The 25,453-nt window shown below is 43.8% G+C and overlaps 1 protein-coding gene across 2 annotated transcripts in view; it reads left to right on the top strand.

The window, feature by feature from the left end:
* The first annotated feature begins 3,718 nt into the window (after window positions 1-3,718).
* The window catches only part of LOC135551780 (polypeptide N-acetylgalactosaminyltransferase 4-like), a 33,364-nt gene continuing 11,629 nt past the window's right edge, over window positions 3,719-25,453 (top strand). Inside the window, exons 1-6 of one of the 2 annotated variants that reach the window (XM_064983002.1) lie at window positions 3,719-4,074; window positions 11,927-12,386; window positions 16,470-16,639; window positions 17,908-18,097; window positions 18,379-18,564; window positions 19,093-19,210. In XM_064983002.1, coding sequence (XP_064839074.1) covers window positions 11,995-12,386; window positions 16,470-16,639; window positions 17,908-18,097; window positions 18,379-18,564; window positions 19,093-19,210 — 1,056 coding nt within the window. In that variant the 5' untranslated portion in view covers window positions 3,719-4,074; window positions 11,927-11,994. Of the gene's footprint in view, window positions 4,083-11,926; window positions 12,387-16,469; window positions 16,640-17,907; window positions 18,098-18,378; window positions 18,565-19,092; window positions 19,211-25,453 lie in introns of both variants that reach the window. The other variant, XM_064983003.1, reaches the window with a different exon arrangement.

Raw genomic sequence — 25,453 nt, 5'->3', positions numbered from 1 at the left:
CTTTGTATGTAGGCCTACCACTGTCCTGTCATGGAATGAGCACAAATGGTTGGTCTTTGTATGTAGGCCTACCACTGTCCTGTCATGGAATGAGCACAAATGGTTGGTCTTTGTATGTAGGCCTACCACTGTCCTGTCATGGATCTCACCGTGGTACCATAGTAGTCAACACATTGTAATACATGTTTTTAAAGAATGTTTCATTCTAATCATTGAATTGAATGAACATTTGTATTTATTTAGGAACACATGGATAAGCAAACCTGTACAATTCAATTAAACTAATTAAGTATTTGAATTCAGGAATGGTTGAAACATAAGACTGTACAATAATCCCTTTCCTTCAGTAGCTTGAGATTTCAGATCCTATCAGGGAAACGGAGCCCCTCTAGTTCTGGCTGGGTGTTCCTGGGAGAGAAAGAAGTGTCAATTGTTTTCAATGGGAAAAAGAGAAGGAGAAAGAGAGGGAAGGGTAGAAAGAGAAAGAGTGAAGGAAAAAGAGAAGGGAGGGGAAAGAAAAGTTCCCTGGCAGGCTACCAATAGCCACAGGTGTCATGTTGGTTGGCAGCCTGGCACACTGCTATACCATCCGGGACTGGTCCGGTATGAACAGGACCCCTAGAGGAAAAGACAACAAACCAATCCCTATAAAGTCAAATATGCTGAGAGGGAAGGGAGAATTGAGTGCAACTGTGCATAGCATATGCAGACTGGCCCAGATGTTAACCGGTTAATTAATAATTTTCTTTGGCAATATGTAGCTGTCATTTGTTTCAAATTGGGAGAATATGGTTCACACCTGTTATCTATTATTGGAATTATAATTATGTTATTACACTGTGACACACGAGTCTCTGTTTTGTGATTAATTTAACTTGGGAGTTATTTACAGAAATCATAACTGGCTTCCTTGAATATCTTCAGAATTTGCATCACATATTGCAAAATTCCAGTATCACATTTCTTATTTTATCAGTGATAGTCCCTGCACTGAACTAATAACTTTAGCCCATAACTTATTCCACAGCCTGTCATTTCAGATTGAAACCTAAAACCTGTTTTAACTTATGAAACCATAAACCATGTGTTGGTATTGATCCAACATCTCTTGACACTGTGAACTGAGACGGCACTTAAACGTTTCACACAAAACCCTTTTGCTAATAGCCGGCTGACATATCATGAATTGTATCTATTGGAATGTACTTCCTTCCATATTTTCAGTGTTTAGGATTTCAGTGATTTCAGTTTTTCGCTCTTCCTCAATAGCTATAGATGTGAACTGGGATGTGGTCACAAATGTTCTCAAGTCAAATTCATATTATAATTCCTCTTCTTTTACTGTGAGTCAGATTTCCAATGTATTTATTTGACAAATAAACTTAAACTTAAACTGACTGAGAGCTCTGCATAAAATAAATCAGTAAAAATGTAAACACTTTTCCACTTGTTCTTGTGCCAAACCTTTGTTATTAGCATTGCAATGCCTATGGAGTCTGTATAGACACAGTGTTCTATAGTTTACTGTTGATATCCGCCAGACCTGGGCTGCCCTCGGCAACAAAGCCGGTGGGGTTGAAGTCCAGTTATATCCGCCAGACCTGGGCTGCCCTCGGCAACAAAGCCGGTGGGGTTGAAGTCCAGTTATATCCGCCAGACCTGGGCTGCCCTCGGCAACAAAGCCGGTGGGGTTGATGTCCAGTTATATCCGCCAGACCTGGGCTGCCCTCGGCAACAAAGCCGGTGGGGTTGAAGTCCAGTTATATCCGCCACACCTCGGCTGCCCTCGGCAACAAAGCCGGTGGGGTTGATGTCCAGTTATATCCGCCACACCTAGGCTGCCCTCGGCAACAAAGCCGGTGGGGTTGATGTCCAGTTATATCCGCCACACCTAGGCTGCCCTCGGCAACAAAGCCGGTGGGGTTGATGTCCAGTGATATCCGCCAGACCTGGGCTGCCCTCGGCAACAAAGCCGGTGGGGTTGAAGTCCAGTAATATCCGCCACACCTAGGCTGCCCTCGGCAACAAAGCCGGTGGGGTTGAAGTCCAGTTATATCCGCCACACCTAGGCTGCCCTCGGCAACAAAGCCGGTGGGGTTGATGTCCAGTTATATCCGCCAGACCTGGGCTGCCCTCGGCAACAAAGCCGGTGGGGTTGAAGTCCAGTAATATCCGCCACACCTAGGCTGCCCTCGGCAACAAAGCCGGTGGGGTTGAAGTCCAGTAATATCCGCCACACCTAGGCTGCCCTCGGCAACAAAGCCGGTGGGGTTGAAGTCCAGTTATATCCGCCACACCTAGGCTGCCCTCGGCAACAAAGCCGGTGGGGTTGAAGTCCAGTTATATCCGCCAGACCTGGGCTGCCCTCGGCAACAAAGCCGGTGGGGTTGAAGTCCAGTAATATCCGCCACACCTAGGCTGCCCTCGGCAACAAAGCCGGTGGGGTTGAAGTCCAGTAATATCCGCCACACCTAGGCTGCCCTCGGCAACAAAGCCGGTGGGGTTGATGTCCAGTTATATCCGCCACACCTAGGCTGCCCTCGGCAACAAAGCCGGTGGGGTTGAAGTCCAGTAATATCCGCCACACCTAGGCTGCCCTCGGCAACAAAGCCGGTGGGGTTGATGTCCAGTTATATCCGCCAGACCTGGGCTGCCCTCGGCAACAAAGCCGGTGGGGTTGATGTCCAGTTATATCCGCCACACCTAGGCTGCCCTCGGCAACAAAGCCGGTGGGGTTGAAGTCCAGTAATATCCGCCACACCTAGGCTGCCCTCGGCAACAAAGCCGGTGGGGTTGATGTCCAGTTATATCCGCCACACCTAGGCTGCCCTCGGCAACAAAGCCGGTGGGGTTGAAGTCCAGTTATATCCGCCAGACCTGGGCTGCCCTCGGCAACAAAGCCGGTGGGGTTGAAGTCCAGTTATATCCGCCACACCTAGGCTGCCCTCGGCAACAAAGCCGGTGGGGTTGAAGTCCAGTTATATCCGCCACACCTAGGCTGCCCTCGGCAACAAAGCCGGTGGGGTTGAAGTCCAGTTATATCCGCCACACCTAGGCTGCCCTCGGCAACAAAGCTGGTGGGGTTGTTGACCAACAGTTAGTTATAAACTCAAAGACCAAACAGTTATGGTCCAAAGGTTCGATGCAGTTAACTCCTCCATTCCCAATCAAATGTATGGGGTTTTTCCACTTTCTTTTACATTTCTGCATATATGGACCTTTTGTTTATAATATCATATATTTTCAAACATAAGCCCAGACAAAGACACATTAAGAGTTTAGACTGGGACTCATGAAAATCTCATTGAACAATGCATGCTGTCTAACCTGTAAACCACACCTCATCCATGGTTGGAAAATATCTAATGGAGGTTAAAGAGGTAGGGATTAACGGGTAAAGTGTCACGTAAGGTCAAACACACACACACACACACACACACACACACACACACACACACACACACACACACACACACACACACACACACACACACACACACACACACACACACGCACGCTTGCAAGCACACGCACATAGAAAATATAAGATGCATTACTTTGTTATTATTTTTTATATTGGAAAAAGTATTACAAGTGAAACATCCTTGTTCATTTTGGAACATTGTATAAAATTCTGTGCTGTCTTTAATATTATTTTTCCACAATGCTTTGGTCACGTGGTTTATTCAGATCAAATCGCCACATTTGCAAACTTCCTAGTGAGTGATCAACAAGGTACACTTGCCCAGTCAGCACATCTGAATTTCGTGAATAACAAGAGGTTTTAAGGTCCGAAATATTTCCAGCACAAGTACGCATACATGTAGTCTCATTTATTACACAGCTTCAAGAATTCATTTGAAATCGAGTGAAAACAAGAGCTGGCAAGATAAATTCCGGAACGGAAAAGTGACAGCCCGAGCAAGCCAGCGCGGCAGACCATCATCTACGTGAAGAGGATGTGGTTGTGTTGAAAGCTGCAGTCTCAGATCGAGCGAGACAGATGCAAACCAGAGGTTGAGTCGGAGACAAAACGCCGAGCAGCTTCCAGGAACACGGAATGTAGTGGACTAGGTAATAAAGTAAGAATGAAGTTAATTTGTACACGTGGCTAATCAGGTGTAATCTGATTAGCAAACGAATACATAGATGAGCTCTGGTCGCCCTGGGCTACAGTTAGCTAACTATAAAGTAGGTTAGCTAGCTACAGTAGCTAGCTAGGATTGCTTGGTCTTTTGTTACAGGAACTTTGTGTTCTTGCCAAACGTGGCTAGTTGGGTGTTTAGTAAATGTACGTTGGATGTAAATGTCTTGTTCCTGAAGGTTTCGAACTATGGTCATCCAGCTCCCAGTCAGTAACAAGCTAACCTTAGCTAGCTAGCTAACTAGTTGGTAATCTAAACAAAAAGACACAATATCTGAGATTTAGTAACCAGCTAATTTAGTTGTCTGTCTTGACAGCTGATTTAAGCGAACCTAATAATAGCTAACCTATGTCAGTCCATGCAAGTAACTTTTATACTACTGTTATTTTGTAACAAACAGTTGGTAACTACAACTACATGCATTGGGTTTTAGCTGGAGTTTATATTCCCTGATTTAACATGGTTATATGTTCATTCTAAAGGTGCAATGCTTTTGAACCCTTCGCAGTCCCAAATTGAGTTACTCTAGCTCACTCTCACAGTAAGCCTCATCTTCTTTAAACTGAAGGTGATCTCTAGATGCTGCAGTTTCACCATTCTCCGCATATTTGCATTACAGTGATACATGTTTCTGTATTGTCTATAATTAAAGCCTGTCAAGTTTCATGAACTAGATATGATTTATTTGCACTCTGTTGGAACAAAATGTAGGCCTTATGCTGAAGTTGTAGAAATGTAGCTGGACCTTTAGCCATCTACTGACACACCCACTTCGGCTCACTTCTGCTCACTCCGCTGCATCCAGACCACAACCTCAACATCAGGGAAAACAAGCACTTTGCCAAACTTTTCCCCAAAGTCTTTGAAACGGAATCTGTCAACATACAAGGAGACATCGGCTATTTTCATTTGACAGTTTGGGCTAACATCAGACAAGATGCATCAAGTCCATTTAAAGAGAAAGTAAAGCTGAACGACAAGCTTTCACTGTAGGCTATAGACAATTTTTGTCAGTGTAACGGAGGTATGTGGAAGACATGTTATAGCCTAACTTTATTTATCAACCTCCTGATCCAGTTCATATGGTCGGCCGGTCGAACTTACTATAGTGTTTACGCTCAGTGTAATCACTGAAGAGTTGTTATTGTCGTTGAGAGAGCTTTTTCTGTGCCAAATGTTTACAGGGAGTATAGGCCTGTTGGCTCTTGTAGTTCGAGCTGGCCAGCTGTTCCACTCTGGTGTACCGTTCAGTGAAATGCCGGGGGAAATGTCCCGTAGGTACAGATCAAGGGTCAGCATCCCCATTTCCAACCTTAACCATTAGTGATGGAAATGCAAAACTGACCCAAGATCAGCATCTGCTAGAGAAACTCCAAACTCCACTATTCAGTGAGACAGATGACATCATAGTTGAATACCGAATGTACTAGCACATATTTTGAGGTTTTTCAGTGCTGAATGTTTAACAGCGAGTAAACGCTCACATATTGTCCCTCATATTTCATGTTGGCCCGCTGTTCATCTGCAGTGTACCATTCAGCGACACTGATAATATGTACTTGCACACATTTTCCGAGTTACAGTGAGTGTTGTCAGTGCAACGTGTTTGACTGGTCTCTGAGATGGATGTCACAGTGAAAGCAGCAGCCCTGTTCTGCGTTTGTACTTTAATACGACTGTTGTTGATTGACTGTAGCTCTTTGTCAGTGTCAGGTGTTTGTCTTCCTCTTCGGTTGCAGAGGAAGACATTGGCAATGCTCCCATGTCCATACTAACGTAACTACTTTTAGAATGCCTGCCAAATACATTCCAGTGACAATGTGTTTCCCCTCGGATTGTTTTCAGCAGTGGTGGCAAGGGTAAGTGGGGGAGAGAGCATTGCTACGAGTGTTAGGGCAATGACGTGCTGGCTGTTCCCCTAGACTTCCAGTCATTTAGCCAACGACTATCAATTTAAAAGCTTGTCTCACCAGAAATACATGCATACAGTAATACAGTACCAGTCAAGTTTGGACACACTTACTCATTCAATGATTTCTTGATTTTTACTATTTTCTACATTGTAGAATAATAGTGAAGACATCAACACGATGAAATGACACATGGAAACGTCAAAAAAGTGTGAAATAGATCCAAATATATTGTATATTTGAGATTAATAATAATAATAATAATAATAATATATCCCATTTAGCAGACGCTTTTGTCCAAAGCGACTTACAAGTCGGCTGGGGCCACTACTTTTACATATGGGTGGCCCCAGCGGGAATCGAACCCACGACGCTTGGCGTTGCAAGCGCCATGCTCTACCGACTGAGCCACACAGGACTCTTCAAAGTAAAACTCTTTGCCTTGATGACAGCTTTGCACACCATTGGCATTCTCTCAACCAGCTTCGTGAGGAATGCTTTTCCAACAGTCTTAAAGGAGTTCCCACATATGCTGAGCACTTGTTGGCTGCTTTTCCTTCACTCTGCAGTCCAACTCATCAGATTTCCACCGGTCTAATGCCCATTGCTCGTGTTTTCTGGCCCAAGCAAGTCTCTTCTTCTTATTGGTGTCCTTTAGTAGTGGTTTCTTTTCAGAAATTCGACCATGAAGGCCTGATTCACGCAGTCTCCTCTGAACAGTTGATGTGTCTGTTACTTGAACTCTGAAGCATTTATTTGCCAGTAGAAAGTTGCAGTAAGCTCATTGATGGCTACAATAAGCAGTTGTCTGCAGTTATCTTAAGGTGTGGAGACCAAAGTTGTTTTTCAGTTTCAAGTTATTATTTTTTTATTTATTTTTTTGTTGATTTTTTACCCCTTTTTCTCCCCAATTTTGTGGTATCCAATTGTTTAGTAGCTACTGTCTTGTCTTATTGCTACAACTCCCGTACGGGCTGAAAGTCATGCATCCTCCGATACACAACCCAACCAAGCCGCACTGCTTCTTAACACAGCGCCATCCAACCCGGAAGCCAGCTGCACCAATGTGTTGGAGGAAACACCGTGCACCTGGCAACCTTGGTTAGCGCGCACTGCGCCCGGCCCGCCACAGGAGTCGCTGGTGCGCCATGAGACAAGGATTTCCCTACCGGCCAAACCCTCCCTAACCCGGACGACGCTAGGCCAATTGTGCGTCGCCTCACGGACCTCCCGGTCGCGGCCGGTTACGACAGAGCCTGGGCGCGAACCCAGAGTCTCTTAACCAATGCGCCACCCGGGAGGCCCCTTGTTTTTCAAGTTATTTTGGAAGAAATAAGGATTTATTTAAGAAAAGTGAAAGGGTGACAACAGTATACTGTGAGAGGGATCCTGCCGTGACATGTACACAGTGCTGTGAAAAAGTACTTGCCCCCTTTCTGATATTCTCTACTTTTGCATATTTTTGATACTGAATGTTATCAGATCTTCAACCAAAACCCAATATTAGATACAGGTAACCTGAGTTTACAAATAACAAAAACATAAAAAAAATAAAAATTAATATACAAAGTTATGCAACACCCAATTTCCATGTGTGAATAAGTATTTGCCCCGTTACCCTCAATAACTGGTTGTGCCACCTTTTAGCTGCAATGACTCCAACCAAACACTTCCTGTAGTTGTTGATCAGTCTCTCACATCGCTGTGGAGACATTTTGTCCCTAAACCATCACACTACCACCAGCATGCATCACTGTTGGTATAAGGTTCTTACTGTGGAATGCATGGTGGTGGTAGTGTGATGGTTTGGAGATGCTTTGCTGCCTCAGGACCTGGACAACGTGCCTTAATAGAAGGAACCATGAATTCTGCTCTGTATCAGAGAATTCTCCAGGAGAATGTTAGGCCATCTGTCTGAGCTGAAGCACAGCTGGGTCATGCAGCAAGACAATGATCACAAACACACAATCAAGTCTACTTGAAAATGTCTAAAAAGGAACATTTTAAGTTTTGGAATGGCCAAGTCAAAGTCAGGACCTAATCCCAATTATGATGTTGTGTCAGGACTTTAAACGAGCTGTTCATGCTTGAACGCCCACAAATGTCGCTGAGTGAAAGCAGTTCTGCACGGAAGGGTGGGCTGAAAGTCCTCCACAGTGAGAGACTGACCAACAACTACAGGAAGCGTGTGGTTGGAGTCATTGCAGCTAAAGGTGGTGGCAATGACTTTTTCACACAGGGGCATTGGGTGTTGCATAACATTGTTTATGAAACAAATGAAATAAGTAATATATTAGGTTTTGGTTGAAGATCTTTATTTAACATTCAGCATAAAAATATGCTAAATTAGAAAGGGGGCAAATACATTTTCACAGCACTGTGTACAGGCCTGCAGTCCACATCCAGTGTTCTGCAGAGGTGTAGCCTACATAGTGCAAATGCAATATAGTGCAGTTACTATGACAGGTCATTGATGCCAAGGTGCAGTGTTCTGCCTGTATGTAAATTCTCTCTATTCCAGCACACAAAGTGACATAGGATCATGGCTGGATGTAAATCCTTCAGATGGCTACAGCTAAACTCTCTAGTCTCTCTAGCCTACTGTACCTACTGTCTCTCTAGCCTACTGTCTCTCTAGCCTACTGTACCTACTGTCTCTCTAGCCTACTGTACCTACTGTCTCTCTAGCCTACTGTACAGCTAGTTTCTCTAGCCTACTGTACCTACTGTCTATCTAGCCTACTGTACAGCTAGTCTCTAGTCTCTCTAGCCTACTGTACAGCTAGTCTCTCTAGCCTACTGTACAGCTAGTCTCTCTAGCCTACTGTAACAACAGTAAAGCAGTCATCTGCTCTGTCGTCAGTCAGACCTTTAAGATTAAACACTGCTTTCCAGACTCCCTTGAAAACCCCCTCTGACAGAAGAGGCTAGATCAGGTGGCATCTAGATTTAGTGATAGAGTAGCAATGGGGCAGTGTAGCCAGCCATGGATCCAAAGCCTCCTGTAGCTGGTGGCTTAGGTCTACTTGTTTTGGATTCTGCAGAGCTCACACAGTCTTACCTCAAAGAGGCAGAAATTCTCCCTAAGCCTTCTGTCAGACTCTGCTGGTGCAAATCCCTCCCTACCCAGCCCCACCAAGGGCGATCTGATTTGTGGGAGGAAGATGTGATGGACGTCTAATATAAAGGAGGTTTTGTTTAGTGGCGTTCTCCATTTTGTAACCCCAGGCCTCGGAGTCCCTTGGCCAGTGACCAGAGCATTGAGTGAAAGAGGCATGCCCTGCTAACATCTTGAAGGACTGAAATGGAGACCCCTGCTTAGTGACTCAACAATGCTGCAGCACACACCATTCTTAGTCTCCTCAGACCTGAACCTGACAGTTTTATTGTGCGTTGTGTATGTATAGATCTATATAGGGTGACATCCTCGCTGACACCCTCAGTGTCCCTGTCATGATCATTGATTCTTTTTTATTCTAGAGTTAAATTGATATAATAGCAGTAAAGCAGTGTAGTCTGGATTATGGAAAAATGTCAATGGTACAGTAGGAAGCTGGAGTGTGTGTGTGGACAGAACACCTCATCGGGTGGATCTTCGGAGTGGAAAGACACAGAGTGGATCAAAGTTACATTCAGTCTGTCAGTCACTGTTGTAGTGCGTATCGCTCCCTGCTGAATGATTAATGCTGCGATTACACTCAATGTCAGCAGTGATGATGGAGACGGGTTTAGCAGTGCCTGCCCTCTTTGATCTGGTCTGCCTGTCTTCTGAGCTGAGCTGTCTGTCTCTAAGCCTGTGTGTTAACACCAGGAGAAGTCTGTTTCTAAGCCTGTGTGTTAACACCAGGAGAAGTCTGTCTCTAAGCCTGTGTGTTACCACCAGGAGAAGTCTGTCTCTAAGCCTGTGTGTTACCACCAGGAGAAGTCTGTTTCTAAGCCTGTGTGTTAACACCAGGAGAAGTCTGTCTCTAAGCCTGTGTGTTACCACCAGGAGAAGTCTGTCTCTAAGCCTGTGTGTTACCACCAGGAGAACAGTAGAACAACCTTAGGCTGAGACTGTTGCCTAAACATATAGTCTCAGAGAACCTTGACTATTTAGTACACTCTTAGAGAGAGAGATGGTTCTGAACGGTTTCTCCAGCTGTCCCTACGGGATAATTATTTGAAGAACCATTTTAGGTTCTATGTTAGAACCCTTTTTAGATTCCATATAGAACCTTCTGTGAAAAGCCATTCAATGGTTTTCCCTTGGGGACAGAAGAATGACCCATTAGGTTCTGAATAGGACTTTCTGGAGTGTGCCATGTGCAATGCCTCCTGTATAACATGTTGGATTTGATTAAGTTTGAGTATCTCTGGGACCCCCCCCCCCCGTGTGGCGCAGTGGTCTAAGGCACTGCTTTGCAGTGATTGCGGCATCACTATAGATCCGTGTTCGATACCGTGCTGTGCCACGACTGAGAGACCCATGAGGCGGTGCACCATTGGCCCAGCGTCATCCGGGTTTGGGCAGCCGGGTTGTCCTTGTCCCATCACGCTCTAGTGACTCCTGTGGCGGGCCAGGCTCATGTACAGTGTTTTCTCCGACACATTGGTGCGGCTGGCTTCCGGGTTAAGCGAGCAGTGTGTCAAGAAGCAGTGCAGCTTGGCGGGTCGTGTTTCGGAGGACGCATGGCTCTTGACCTTCGCCTCTCCTGAGTCTGTACAGGAGTTGCAGCGATGGGACAAGTCTGGAACTACCAATTTGAATATCACGAAAAAGTGGTAAGAGGAAGAACAACAACAACAAAATCATAATAATAAGTTCAACTATCTCACCACAGAGTAGCCTATATAATTAAAGCTGCGGTACAATGATCTATCTTTGCCATTTGTATTTAATTTCAGCTCACATCTGGCCCAGCCCTGAGTTTGTCGTTATTGATCTTGGATGATGATGATTGTCATCAGTTTAGTCAATTTGAACGACATCATTAGCAGTGTTTTCTCATTTAGCTGCAAACAGACGTCTCAGTCGAGTATTAGCGCTGCCACTGACTGGAATGAAATTAGCATAGAATCTTATTTAATTGAGCCTTTAAGCATTTTGTGCTTAATTAAATCTCCCTGTCACGTGGAACGCTCTTGAGTGAGAATTTCAATCTGTCAATATGAAACTTGTTATGAACACTACTATTCAACCGTTGTAATGGAAATATTTAATATGGCAACGTTTTTAATATTTAATTTAGCCTGATCAACACTAAGTTTAGCATATTTAGACTTTTTGTAACACACACCGTTTCCAGTGTTCTATTTGCGACTCTCAAGGTTCAAATTGAAGGTCACGAGACTTGTTATGGATTTTTCTAATTTCTGTTGATAGTGATTGACTCCAGACTGGAGATACAAGGACTGAGGACACTGATTATTCACTGTTGTATTGATGGCGTTCTATGACCACTGTGTGATTCTGTAGCGGCTGACAAAGTCACAGCGTTTTGTTTGGACTTTCTACAAGCCTCTCGGCTGGTGTTTAGAGAACATTTGGTGCTTGTATTAGGATATAAAGTGCCTGTTTCCAAGAGGCCAGTTAGACATTTTCTCTGCTTCTGTGCTGTAGGTGTCTCCCTGTTGCAACATGTAATAAACCAGATAGTCAATCAAAAATCTATCTGTGGCTGCTCTCACTTTCGTTTACCTGGGAATTCCCTTTCCACCGAGTATAAGTGGTATAGCTCTATCTGCTCCCTGCAATGGTTCAAGTCTTATCAAGTCTGTCATGGAGGAACTCAGCTCAAGGTGTCTTACTACTTTTATCATAGGCCAAACTTCAGACGGGCCCTAAACCTTTTCTCAGCCCTCCCTGTTGTGTGTTTGTGTTTTCCACAGAGCTGAGTGGCCTGCGGACTTTTTAAGTGGCAGCTGGTGAGATTCCACTCTAGTGGTTGCCGGGGGCGATGAGGGTGCGTTGCTCCCGGAAGCTGGGCCTCCTAGCTAAGTCCTTCTTCCTGCTGTGGGTGCTGTGGCTGGGATACCTGCTCCTGGTCCGTTCTGCCTCCTTCTCCTCCACAGGGAACAATGGAGGGGAGGACGGAGGGGGCCGCAGCCTGCTGGTTAGGCACTTGGCCCCTGTGGAGGAACAGGGGAGCGAGCAGCTGGCCAGGCCTGTGTACGTGAAAGCGCCGGCGGATGCCAACGCTCCCGGGGAATGGGGCAAGGCCACCAGGCTAAACCTCAGCCCGGAGGAGAAGAAGCAAGAGGAGGACAGCGTGGAGAGATACGCTATTAATATCTTTGTCAGCGATAAGATCTCTCTGCACCGACACATCCAGGACAACAGGATGAAGGAGTGAGTAGGCAAATTATCTTCATCTTCACACAGTGGGAACATCTCAATTGCGTTCTCGTTGCGTCTTCTCTCCTCGTCTTCTTCTCAAAATTGAGAGGTCCCTCCCCTCTGACCTTGTCCTCCAATGGGTTTTGAGAAAGCGGCAAGGAGAGGGGTTGTGAGGAGTATGCTATTGGGATTGAGACCCACCCCCCTGGCATTTCAATCCATCTGGACCAGTAGTTTAGACCAGTAACCACCTCTTATTGTACAGGTCCAGTGAGTCTGATTGCAGAAACGTACATGGACACTTAAATCTGTGTTATGAAGCTGAACTTGACTATTCTGGTGTCATGTAAGACAGTGATATTTTCTGTACAGCTGTAAGGGATGAATGAGTAGCTTCCCTAACTGGCCTTACTCAGGTTAAAAGGTACAGTACTCATTGCACTAGAGGACTGAACTTTGATTGGCTCAATAAAAAGTCCATCTGTGTTTCATCTTCCCAGCTGTTCACTGCAGAAGTGATGCTGAGTGATGCTGGCAGCCCAACACCTGTGTGATAATGTCTTATATTATTACCCCTCACATAAAATCATGTTTGTTTTTAGGAACAAATAATTAAGAGTACACTATAATATACAAAAATTTGTGAGCAAAATAATTTGAAAAGTAACATTTTATTGAGTAAATGTTGGTTTCTCTTCATTTTGATAAGAGATTGATGTTATGATTTTAAGGTTATTTGTTGATATCAAAATCTAAATATACTGATTTTAAGGTTGTCATTTGATTTGTAGGGTCGTGAGAAATTCGTGCCCAAAAAATAAAGGGTCCCTGAATGCTCAAATTAAAGTTTAAAGCTAAATCCTGACTTCAAATACAAAAGGCAAGCATGAGGTCAATTAGTAACACACAGTGTAAGTTGAGATCGGACCAATCACATAACAGGAGACTCAAATCTGGTTAGGCACGTAAATTGCTTGGAATGTAGTAGATTTGTTACCTACTACTGTGTTGTTTACCTATATTGTGACGCATACTGTTGCTTGCATAAAGATCGGCAACAAAACAGGTTACTACTTGTCTATAATCAAGCTACTACACACACACACCATTATTGCTGTGGTTGAATTCAAGCTTGTGTTTTTGTTACTTATCATCTGTTTTCCATAAGACGCTGTTCTGCTTGAGTTTCAATGACTTCCAATAAACACTGAATCTGTCGAGGCTCATGGTCAGCTTCCAATAAACAGTGAGGCCAGGATCCTTTTTTTTTTAAAGGCACATGAGCTGTCTCTCCAGTTCTTTACAGAGTAGCCTCCGTCCCTGACTGAAGAGAGTAGCCTCCGTCCCTGACTGAAGAGAGTAGCCTCCGTCCCTGACTGAAGAGAGTAGCCTCCGTCCCTGACTGAAGCTCTCAAATGCCATTCTTTCTCTAACTTCCCCTTTGGTGCAAAAACCTGAGTTCTGTTTCTCTATTTCTTTACCTCCCTGCCTCTCTCATTTTCCTTGCCCCTCTCGCTTTCTCGCTGTTCTCTCCTCCTCTCCATTTGTTGTCCTTTAACTCTTCTCTCTATGCTGTTCTCTTTCTCAGGCACATTGTCCTCTGGTCTCTCCATTCAGGCACATTGTCCTCTGCTGTTCTCTGGTCTCCCATGAGAACTTCTCATCACTCCTTTTTCTCCATTTGTTGTCCTCTGGTCTCTCTGGTCTCTCCATGAGAACGGCTCAGGCACATTGTCCTCTGGTCTCTCTATGAGAACGGCTCAGGCACATTGTCCTCTGGTCTCTCCATGAGAACGGCTCAGGCACATTGTCCTCTGGTCTCTCCATGAGAACGGCTCAGGCATGTGGGACATCGGTGTGATTTCTTTCCCCTCATATTTCTGTTTCTTGTCGTTTCCACAACTCCCCACAGGAATGAGACCAAATGCTCCTCTCCTGCACTGACCAAAGCAACTCTCTAGCAAACTGTCACATGTACACTGCTCCATATAGAGTGACTGATTGTGTGGTCTGTCTTGCAGTCAGCTCCAATCATTATGTATAATACTTGTGTATGTAGGTACAGTTGAAGTCAGAAGTTTACATACACTTAGGTTGGAGTCATTAAAACTCGTTTTTCAACCACTCCACAAATTTCTTGTTAACAAACTATAGTTTTGGCAAGTTGGTTAGGACATCTACTTTGTGCATGACACAAGTAATTTTTCCAACAATTGTTTACAGACAGATTATTTCACTTTTATAATTCACTGTGTCACAATTCCAGTGGGTCAGAGGTTTAGGCTTTGCTACAGGAGGGACTGGTGCACTTCACAAAATAGATGGCATCATGAGGTGGGAAATTATGTAGATATATTGAAGCAACATCTCAAGACATCAGTCAGGAAGTTAAAGCTTATTCGCTAATGGGTCTTCCAAACGGACTATGACCCCAAGCATACTTCCAAAGTTGTGGCAAAATGGCTTAAGGACAACACAGTCAAGGTATTGGAGTGGCCATCACAAAGCCCGGACCTCAATCCCATAGAACATTTGTGGGCAGAACGGAAAAAGCGTATGCGAGCAAGGAGGCCTACAAACCTGACTCAGTTACACCAGCTCTGTCAGGAGGAATGGGACAAAATTCACCCAAATTATTGTGGAAGGCTACCCGACACATTTGACCGAAGTTAAAAAATTTAAAGGCAATGCTACCAAATACTAATTGAGTGTATGTAAATTTCTGACCCACTGGGAGCTTCATTAAATTGTACCCGCAAAACAAATATCTCAACGTCAACATTGAAGAGGTGACTCCGGGATGGTAGCCTTCTAGGCAGAGTTGCAAAGAAAAGCCATATCTCAGACTGGCCAGCAAAAAGAAAAGATTAAGATGGGATAAAGAACACAGACACTGGATAGAAGAACTCTGCCCAGAAAGCAAGCATCCTAGAGTCACCTCTCGACTGTTGACTTTGAGACTGGTGTTTTGTGGGCACTATTTCATGAAACTGCCAGTTGAGGACTTGTGAGGAGTCTGTTTCTCATACTAGACACTCTAATGTTCTTGTCCTCTTGTTCAGTTGTGCACCGGGGCCTCCCACATTTTCTATTCTAGTTAGACAGTTTGTGCTGTTCTGTGAAGGGAGTAGTACCCAGCGTTTAACGAGATCTTCAGTTTCTTGGCAATTTCTCGCAAGGAATAGCCTTCATTTCTCAGAACAAGAATAGACTGATGAATTTCAGAAGAAAGTTCTTTGTTTCTGGCCATTTTGAGCCTGTAATCGAACTCACAAATGCTGATGCTCCAGATACTCAACTAGTCTAAAGAAGGCCAGTTTTATTGCTTCTTTAATCAAGACAATAGTTTTCAGCTGTGCTAATGTAACAGTATAGCTTCTGCCCCTCTCCTCTCCTCGCCCCGAACCAGGGACCCTCTGCACACATCAACAACATCCTCCCACAAAGCATCGTTACCCATCGTTCCACAAAAGCCGTGGCCCTTGCAGAGCAAGGGGAACAACTTCTTCAAGGTCTCAGAGCGAGTAACGTCACCGATTGAAACGCTATTAGCGCGCACAGCTAACTAGCTAGCCATTTCACATCGGTTACATTAACATAATTGCAAAAGTGTTTTCTAATGATCAAATAGCCTTTTAAAAATATTAACTTGGATTATCTAACACGACATGGAGTGATGGTTGCTGATAATGGGCCTCTGTACGCCTATGTAGATATTCCATAAAAAAATCAGCCAGTTCCAGCTACAATAGTCATTTACAACATTAACAATGTCTACACTGTATTTCTGATGAATTTGAAATTTTAATGGACACAATTTGCTTTTCTTAAAAAAACAAGAACATTTCTAAGTGACCCAATTTTTGAACGGTAGTGCATATCTATGATTATTCTTATTATTTTTGTATCTAAAGTTCTTTTCACTAAAGAATAATATCCATCTATAGGAGGGGTTATTTTATGTTTTTCTTTTTTGTTTCAATTGTTACCTATCCCTTAATCTTTACATTTATTTAGGGACTTTAAAAAGATTAGCCTTTGATAGGCTAAAAGCAATCCTAATAAACAACATCTCTCTCTTTCATTTGAGTACAGATGCAGAGCTAAGAAGTTTGACTACCGCCATCTGCCGACCACGTCAGTGATCATAGCGTTCTACAACGAGGCCTGGTCCACCCTGCTCAGGACTATCCACAGTGTTCTGGAGAGCACACCTGCTGTCCTCCTGAAGGAGATCATTCTCATAGACGACTTTAGTGACCGAGGTTTGACCGAGCTTTTTTGTTGTCTTTTTTTGGGGATCGTTAATTGTCATTTTTACACCGTTTACTGTTCTGTTAACCTAGTCAGCAACTCTACAAACATTATGGGGTTTGCGTCAGTTCGTGCTTTGTCGTTGTCTATTTTGGGGGGGGATCATAGAACATATTTTAATTTGTGAACATCTGGTTAATAAACTTAGTTTTTATATGAACAATCCTTTATGCCAAGAAAACACAAGTTAGAGAGTAAAATAAAAGGTTAAAGGTTAAAAGATACCTTAGAATACCTAGTTATTATTTGTCAGGCATTGAGTTTCTCCCCAAAGTTGACGTTAATACAGAACAGGATCCTTACTTAGAACAGTAACGCTGTAGGCCGAACAATGGGGCTTATCTGTACATATCTGACATGAGATGAGATGAGCCAGAGAGTTCTGTGTGAGAGAGAGGACATATTCTTCCTTGGAGACAACACAGTCACTGCTGAGTGTCAGTACAAGTGGAGTTTCTAGTGTTTATGTGTGGCGCTGGTCAGGAAAAACTAATTATATAATAGCCTGTTCACTGACACATACATAAGAGACCTGACTCAGACACACACAGAAATAGATTGAGCCAAATGATTCAAAATTGCCACCAGTCCACCCATTATGGCATAATTGACCTGAATGGGGGAAGTCTGTTCTATTCATTCGATTCTATGCTCAGACATGATAGCTGCTCTCTCTGAGTATCAAATGACCACATATTACGATTTACTCTCCCCCGCCCTCTGAGACCAGTCAGGGTGTCAGATGCCATGTCATTCTCATCCACAACTGTAATATACAAGAGACTGTTGATAAGGAGAGAGGAAAGCACTGTCATCAACACTACTGACGGTGTCTTCCCATTCGGGGAGACTGGGACTGTCATTTTCATTGCAGTTGAATAATAATTTAGCTTCGCCTGTTGGTCTGTCAATGTGGAAAGATAAGATCTGTTTATTAGTTGTTCTATCTTCTATTATTGTCGACATTATTATCACTGTACTGTTGGGAAAGAGCTCTCAAGGTAAGAATTTCACTGTACTGATTTACACCGGTTGTATCCTGTGCACACGACAAATAAACTTTTTGAACAAAGTTGCGAAGTAAGGATCTATGCCCTTCCCAAACTATCAATTATGAGTTTTTAGGAGGTGTGTGTGTGTGTGTGTGTGTGTGTGTGTGTGTGTGTGTGTGTGTGAGAGAGAGAGAGAAGCCTTGACCATCTCTCTGTGTGAAACCCAGTCTATCTGCAGTCTCAGCTGGAGCAGTACATCAGTAACTGGGAGCGCGTCCGCCTCATCCGCACCAACAAGAGGGAGGGGTTGGTCAGGGCGAGGCTCATCGGCGCCACCTATGCCACGGGGGACGTATTGACCTTCCTGGACTGTCACTGCGAGTGTGTCCCCGGCTGGATCGAGCCGCTCTTGGAGAGGTGTGTTTCACTTAGCCAGCATATTGACAATTTGATTACAATTACAGATTCAATACTCAATTAATGGGATGGGACTGGTCATTAGGGTTGCATAGCAACAAGACATTCTGGAGGCAATAAAAACAGATTAGTGTTGGTTGGCCTATTGGCATTCCTCGTCAAGTATAGTGGCACGTGAATTTCATCACATGTAAATGAGGAAATGTCTCATGAAAACCTTCCAGGGACATTCAGTGAGTGTCCTTTCTTACACCATACTGTGTATCTCATCCTCCCTCCAGGATTGGAGAGAATGAGAGCACCATCGTGTGTCCGGTGATCGACACCATCGACTGGAACTCGTTTGAGTTCTACATGCAGACAGATGAGCCCATGATCGGAGGCTTTGACTGGAGGCTGACTTTCCAGTGGCACTCCCTCCCTGAGGTCGACCGCAAGAAACGCAAATCCCGCACCGAACCCATCAGGTCAGTAATTCTATGGTCATCAGTTTCTGTCCATATGGGATTTCTGGGCCCATCTCAAACGGCACCCCTTTGGTGCACTGCTTTTGACGGGAGCCCTCTGGGAGCCCTCTGGGAGCCCTCTGGGAGCCCTCTGGGAGCCCTCTGGGAGCCCTCTGGCCCTGGTAAATGTATTGCTCTATAGATAAGTAATAGGGTGCCTTTTTGGAAACAACCTCTGGCTCTCCTCTTAGGAGGAAATTAAATTGGGAGATATTTTGAAGAGAAGTTGTTTTGTGAAAGTTATAGTTGGATCCCAAATACTCTCCTTTCTGACCTAGTTTAAAATGTTTTGAAATGCATCTCACCTTCTCTTCTTCATTCCTTGAAGAATGTCTAATCACTTAAGTTTGGTCTAATCACATACAAATATGTGATTACCTCAGAAAAGGGAGAAATATATTTAATTTAAAAGTCTTCTAATATGGTCTCTGACTGTTAAACTGCACACTGTACTGACCTCCATGTTTCACTATGCTTTCTCTCTCTCAGGTCTCCTACCATGGCCGGTGGGCTGTTTGCTGTGAGCAAGGCCTACTTTGAGTACCTGGGCACATATGACATGGGCATGGAGGTGTGGGGAGGAGAGAACCTGGAACTGTCCTTCAGGGTGAGTACTAAATACTCATTGGTTGTGTCCCAAATGGCACCTATTCCCTTTTAAAGTGCACTACAATGGACCAGACTCCTATGGGCCATAAAGGGAATAGGGAATATGATGCCAATTGGGAAGCAACCGCTCTTTCAATATGGCATCAACATCTCAGTGCCAGTAGCATTTGCAGTTGGCACAATTAAGCTATTTCTCAGGTACTTGGTAAAAAAGAGACTAATCTAATGCAGAAAGGACACCCACCTATATTCTGATCTTTGTCCCAAAATTGTTTTAAAAATGTCAATGATCCATGCTCCAAAAAGGTTTACAAAGTATATGTTCTATGCTTCAAAAATGTTTCAATAATAAGTTTAATTGGAAGAAAATGGATATAGGCAGACTGCTATCTCCAGTTCAAATCCAGTTAATGAGCTTGATTCATCAGTGTCGCTTAGAAGGGTCTGTCTGTGTCCCAAATGGCAACCGTTTCCTTATGTAGTGCACTGTTTTTGACCAGCACCTGGTCATAAGTAGTGCACTACATAGGGAACAGAGGGCCATTTGGGACGTTACCTTGTTGTCAGCAGGCCCCTGATGGCGAAGTGATGTCTCAGTGTCTGATCTGCTGAAGGTGAGTGATGGATGGATGGTGTTGGGACACTGCATCCCCATTTAGATAATGAAGGCTACCTTGTTGTTGGTGTCCCTTTCAGTTGTTCACGTCAATCATTACTGGCACAGATTTCCTGCTTTTGATCCAAGTGTGTGTGTGTGTGAAAAACTAAAGACGGATGGGGTATCACCCTATATGATGTTTTATGTATGTGGAAATAAAATGCCTCTCTCTGGGACTCTCCATGCATAAATAATGACTTGTGAATTGGTTTACAACTGTGTTTTGGGAACACAAAGGAGTAAATATGGCACAGAATTAAATGTTTTGATGAGAATGAATAGGGTTCTAGCTAAGTATCCATTACAATGAGAGAGTGTGTTGTGTAATTGAGGCGTAACTCAAGGAAGTCGCTAAAGGTAATTAGCGACTAGTGAGGTAGCACCTTTTCGCTCTCCAAAGCTGTTTTATTGGCTGTAGTGGAAAACAAGCAATTATAAGATGCAAAGTGATACCGTAAATCAAATCTCCTGCAGGAAATGTATTAAAATGAGAAAAAGATCCCCCCCAACAAACTGGTTTTCATGATTCTCTTGTCATTTGCATAGTAGCCGCGGGAGAAGAAGAGCGGCAGTGTTGATTATTCATAGACAACGTCCATCTTGGTTTCTGCCTGCATTATCACACCACTTACATCCTAGTTTGGATCCTATTTCATAGTCTGGAGAACATTTAGGCACTAGTTTAATTATTAGGAAGAAGGGCTGGGAATCACCTGGGACCGATGCAATATGTATGACAAGTCTATACTGTGATTTTTGTTGACATTTGACGTTCCAAGTATATTGCTCACTGTATGTCTGCTGCAGGGAGATAGGAGAGAGCATGAGAAAATAAGTTTTGATCAGTCTTGGAATCAAAGTTCTGAAAACGTTGGCTCACTATTTAAAAAAAAAAGTAGTTACAGGATAAAAAAATACCTGAATTATGGAACATGTGCAGCTGACTATCGCTAGCTATCGCTACCTTTTTTGAAAGTCGATACTTGCAGTCAAAGTATCGATTGTAATATTGTCAGAAAATAATATCGCGATATGTAACTGTCATGGATTTTTTTTGTCACATGCAAAGTACAGTGAAATGCTTAATTTGCAAGCTCTATCCAACAGTGCAGTGAATCATATCAAAATAGTATAACTATATACAAAAAGTGTTTGTCTTAAATTCTAAAAGAATCAGTGTCACCAGCAAAGCACCAACACACCACCTCCTCCATGCTTTACGGTGGGAACCACACATGCGGAGAAGTGTCCTTTAGTAGTGGTTTCTTTGCAGCAATCTGACCACGAAGGCCTGATTCACACATTTTTCTGTGAACCGCTGATGTTGAGATGTGTCTGATATTTTTGAGGCTGGTAACTTGGATTGCAATAGGTCAAAAACTTTTCGGTAAATTGCGGGAATTTTTCTGAAAATTTTCAATGGAAGTTAAGCCTGGGAATTTTGCTAGTTTAACAGTGAACCTTTTTTGTGGGATACACATAAGGCAATTCTAGGTCTTGTGGCATATTGTAGTTAAAACTATCCCCAATTCAATGGAATTGCAATCCTCTGCATGCACAGTGTATTCTTCCATCACATGCACAGCTGATTCTCAAGATCTTGCACACTAATGAGATGCCACACTACTACACTGTCTGAGCCAAGGACTACAAGCTTTCTGGTAGGTTTTGATTACAATACTGGGTGGGGTGAATATATTTTATGACATACAGGAGTTTTTGTTAATAGTAGCCTACAGCAAAGTGTGTTTAAATCATTTCTAACTTAACAATTTCTGCTAGTTAGTTTTTGCTACTGTACCATGTGGGGTTTAGCTTGCTTGAGCCTGGTAACTGAGGAGGGTTAATTCACCCGTGTACATGTTTCATTTTAAAAACATTTCTCGTACAAAGGAGTTGTTTAATCTAACTGCTTAACTATTTATCTGTACAGGGAATTGTATGTTTGTTTTTTACAAAAAAAATCTAATCTTTGCAGGAAACATTTGCAAATACTGTGCCAAATCATATGTGAAGAATGCAACAAAAATGCAGAATCTGAACAAGTGCATGAAGTTCCTCTCAGTGCTCACAACAAGCAACCTCTGACAAAAGTCCCTCTACTTCAATTCGAGGTGAAGATGATGAATCAGATACCTTATTGATAGCAACAGCTCATGGTCCTCCTGGAATCCGACACCTTATCGATAGCAACAGCTCATGGTCCTCCTGGAATCAGACACCTTATTGATAGCAACAGCTCATGGTCCTCCTGGAATCAGACACCTTATCGATAGCAACAGCTCATGGTCCTCCTGGAATCCGACACCTTATCGATAGCAACAGCTCATGGTCCTCCTGGAATCCGACACCTTATCGATAGCAACAGCTCATGGTCCTCCTGGAATCCGACACCTTATCGATAGCAACAGCTCATGGTCCTCCTGGAATCCGACACCTTATCGATAGCAACAGCTCATGGTCCTCCTGGAATCAGACACCTTATCGATAGCAACAGCTCATGGTCCTCCTAGAATCAGACGGCAAGGGTAGCCTAGTGGTTAGAGCGTTGGACTAGTAACTGAAAGGTTGCAAGTTCGAATCCCCGAGCTGAACAAATCTGTCGTTCTGCCCCTGAACAGGCAGTTAACCCACTGTTCCTGGCCGTCAAAAATAAGAATTTGTTCTTAACTGACTTGCCTAGTAAAATAAAAAATAAAAAAGACACCTTATTGATAGCAACAGCTCATGGTCCTCCTGGAATCCGACACCTTATCGATAGCAACAGCTCATGGTCCTCCTGGAATCCGACACCTTATCGATAGCAACAACTCATGGTCCTCCTGGAATCAGACACCTTATTGATAGCAACAGCTCATGGTCCTCCTGGAATCAGACACCTTATCGATAGCAACAGCTCATGGTCCTCCTGGAATCAGACACCTTATCGATAGCAACAGCTCATGGTCCTCCTGGAATCAGACACCTTATCGATAGCAACAGCTCATGGTCCTCCTGGAATCAGACGGCAGGGTCGGCAGGGTAGCCAAGTGGTTAGAGCGTTGGACTAGTAACTGAAAGGTTGCAAGTTCGAATCCCCGAGCTGACGAGGTACAAATCTGTCGTTCTGCCCCTGAACAGGCAGTTAACCCACTGTTCCTAGGCCGTCATTGAAAATAAGAATTTGTTCTTAACTGACTTGCCTAGTAAAATAAAAGGTAAAATAAAAAATAAAGACACCTTATTGAAAACAACAGCTCATGGTCCTCCTGGAATCAAAGTTTTTTTTTTTTGACTCGATGGAGGAACGTAGTCAGAGAAATGCTGATGAATGTCTTGTTCGAGCTGTGTATGCAACTGGTTCACCTCTGATGCACACAGGCAATGTGTTTTGGAAGAGATTTCTGAATGTTCTTCTTCACCACATTGAATCTGCCCAGCAAAACCCGTTGGGGTGGTGTTGTCATCATGTTTGACAGTCTCCTGGAGCGGAAGGGAGTCTCCAAGAAATGGCCAGTCTGCCGATATGGACAACCCCATCAAGAGGATCCTCCTGGATGATGTATTGTGGGAGAGAGTGGTAAGCAGCCTGAAACTCCTGAAACCTATAGCAGTAGCCATTGCACTGATTGAGGGAGACAATGCCATTCTGTCTGATGTTCAGACTGCAGATGTAGGAGAAGAAATCCGTACTGCCCTGCCCACTTCACTGTTGCTCCAAGCAGAGCAAACTGTAGTTCTGAAATGCATCATAAAGCGTGAAGACTTCTGCCTGAAGCCCATACATGCCACAGAGTACATGTTGGATCCCAAGTATGCTGGCAAGAGCATCCTGTCTGGTGCAGAGATCAACAAGGCCTATGGTGTCATCACTACTGTGTCTCGCCACCTCGGCCTGGATGAGGGCAAGGTTGTTGGCAGTCTGGCGAAGTACACTTCCAAGCAAGGGCTTTAGGATGGAGATGCAATATGGCAGTCGTGCCAACATATCTCCTCAGCCACCTGGTGGAAGGGACTTTGGATCTGAGGCTCTTTCCCCTGTTGCCTCCATCATCCACCAAATCCCACCGTCAGCCGCCTTTATGAGCCTGACAACGAGCCATCCTCAACAAGGCTGGAAAGTGACAGTGAAGATGAGGCCTCAGTCTGATGTTCAAGAGATGGACATTGAGGCGGTCCAGGGAGAAGACATGGAAGCCTGAGAGGAAAACGACCAAAGCTTTAGATTGTAGACTATCATTATACAGATGTATGTTGAAAACACTTTTGGGAGATGCGATGGATCATTGGGGATCATTCAATATTCTGTTTTGTTCAGTGAAATCATCCCATGTGAAGAGTAAACTCATTTAATTAAAGTTCAATTCATGAATTTTTTTTCTCTATTTTTTTCTATTGGAAGTATTATCATTTGTAATTATGTCTACTCATGATAAGGTAAAATGTTTCTGTCTCAATACAAATATAACCAATGCAAAAAACGTCTACATTTAAATGGTATTAATATTAAATTTGCATATTTCTGTTAATTTCCATATATTCCCGTTAATTCCCACGGAAAGTTTTCACCTCTGAATATTCCCTAAATGTGCAACCCTACTGGTAACTCTAATAAACTTATCCTCTGCAGCAGAGGTAACTCTGCCTGCATACCTTCGGAAAGTAGTCAGACCCCTTGACTTTTTCCAAATGTTGTTACGTTAGCCTTATTTTAAAATGGATTAAATAAATAAATAAATCCTCTGCAATCTACACACAATACCCAATAATGACAAAGCGAAAACAGGTTTTTCAAATTTTTTTTGCATATGTATTAAAAACAGAAATATTCAGCCCCTTTGCTATGAGAGCAAGGCCTTGGTCGGGAGGAGAAAGGCCTTGGTCGGGAAAGTAACCAAGAACATGATGGTCACTCTGACAGAGCTCTAGAGTTCCTCTTTGAAGAAAGGAGAATCTTCCAGAAGGACGAAACATCTCTGCAGCACTCCACAAATCAGGCCTTTATGGTAGAGTGGCCAGACAGAAGCCACTCCTCAGTAAAAGGCACATGACAGCCCGCTTGAAATTTGCCAAAAGGCACCTAAAGACTCTCAGACCATGAGAAACAAGATTCCCTGGTCTGATGAAACCAAGACTGAACTCTTTGGCCTGAATGCCAAGCGTCACATCTAGAGGAAACCTGGCAACATCCCTATGGTGAAGCATGGTGGTGGCAGCATCATGCTATGGGGATGTTTATCAGTGGCAGGGACTGGGAGACTAGTCAGGTTTGAGGCAAAGATGAACAGAGCAAAGTACAGAGAGATCCTTGATGAAAACCTTCTCCAGAGTGCTCAGGACCTCAGACTGGGGCTAAGGTTCACCTTCCAACAGGACAATGACCCTAAGCACACAGCCAAGACAACGCAGGAGTGGATTTAGTGGCCCAGCCAGAGCCCGGACTTGAACCTCGTCAAACATCTCTGGAGAGAGCTGAAAATAGCTGTGCAACAACGCTCCCCATCCAACCTGACAGAGCTTGAGAGGATCTGTAGAGAAGAATGGGAGAAACTCTAGTTGTAGTGTCATACCCAAGAAGAATTGAGGCTGTAATCGCTGCCAAAG

Source organism: Oncorhynchus masou, chromosome 13, assembly GCF_036934945.1.
Source record: "Oncorhynchus masou masou isolate Uvic2021 chromosome 13, UVic_Omas_1.1, whole genome shotgun sequence".
NCBI classification, from domain to species: domain Eukaryota; kingdom Metazoa; phylum Chordata; class Actinopteri; order Salmoniformes; family Salmonidae; genus Oncorhynchus; species Oncorhynchus masou.
The sequence above is the reverse complement of the archived record's forward strand: the minus strand, read 5'-3'. Positions and strand labels throughout refer to the sequence as shown.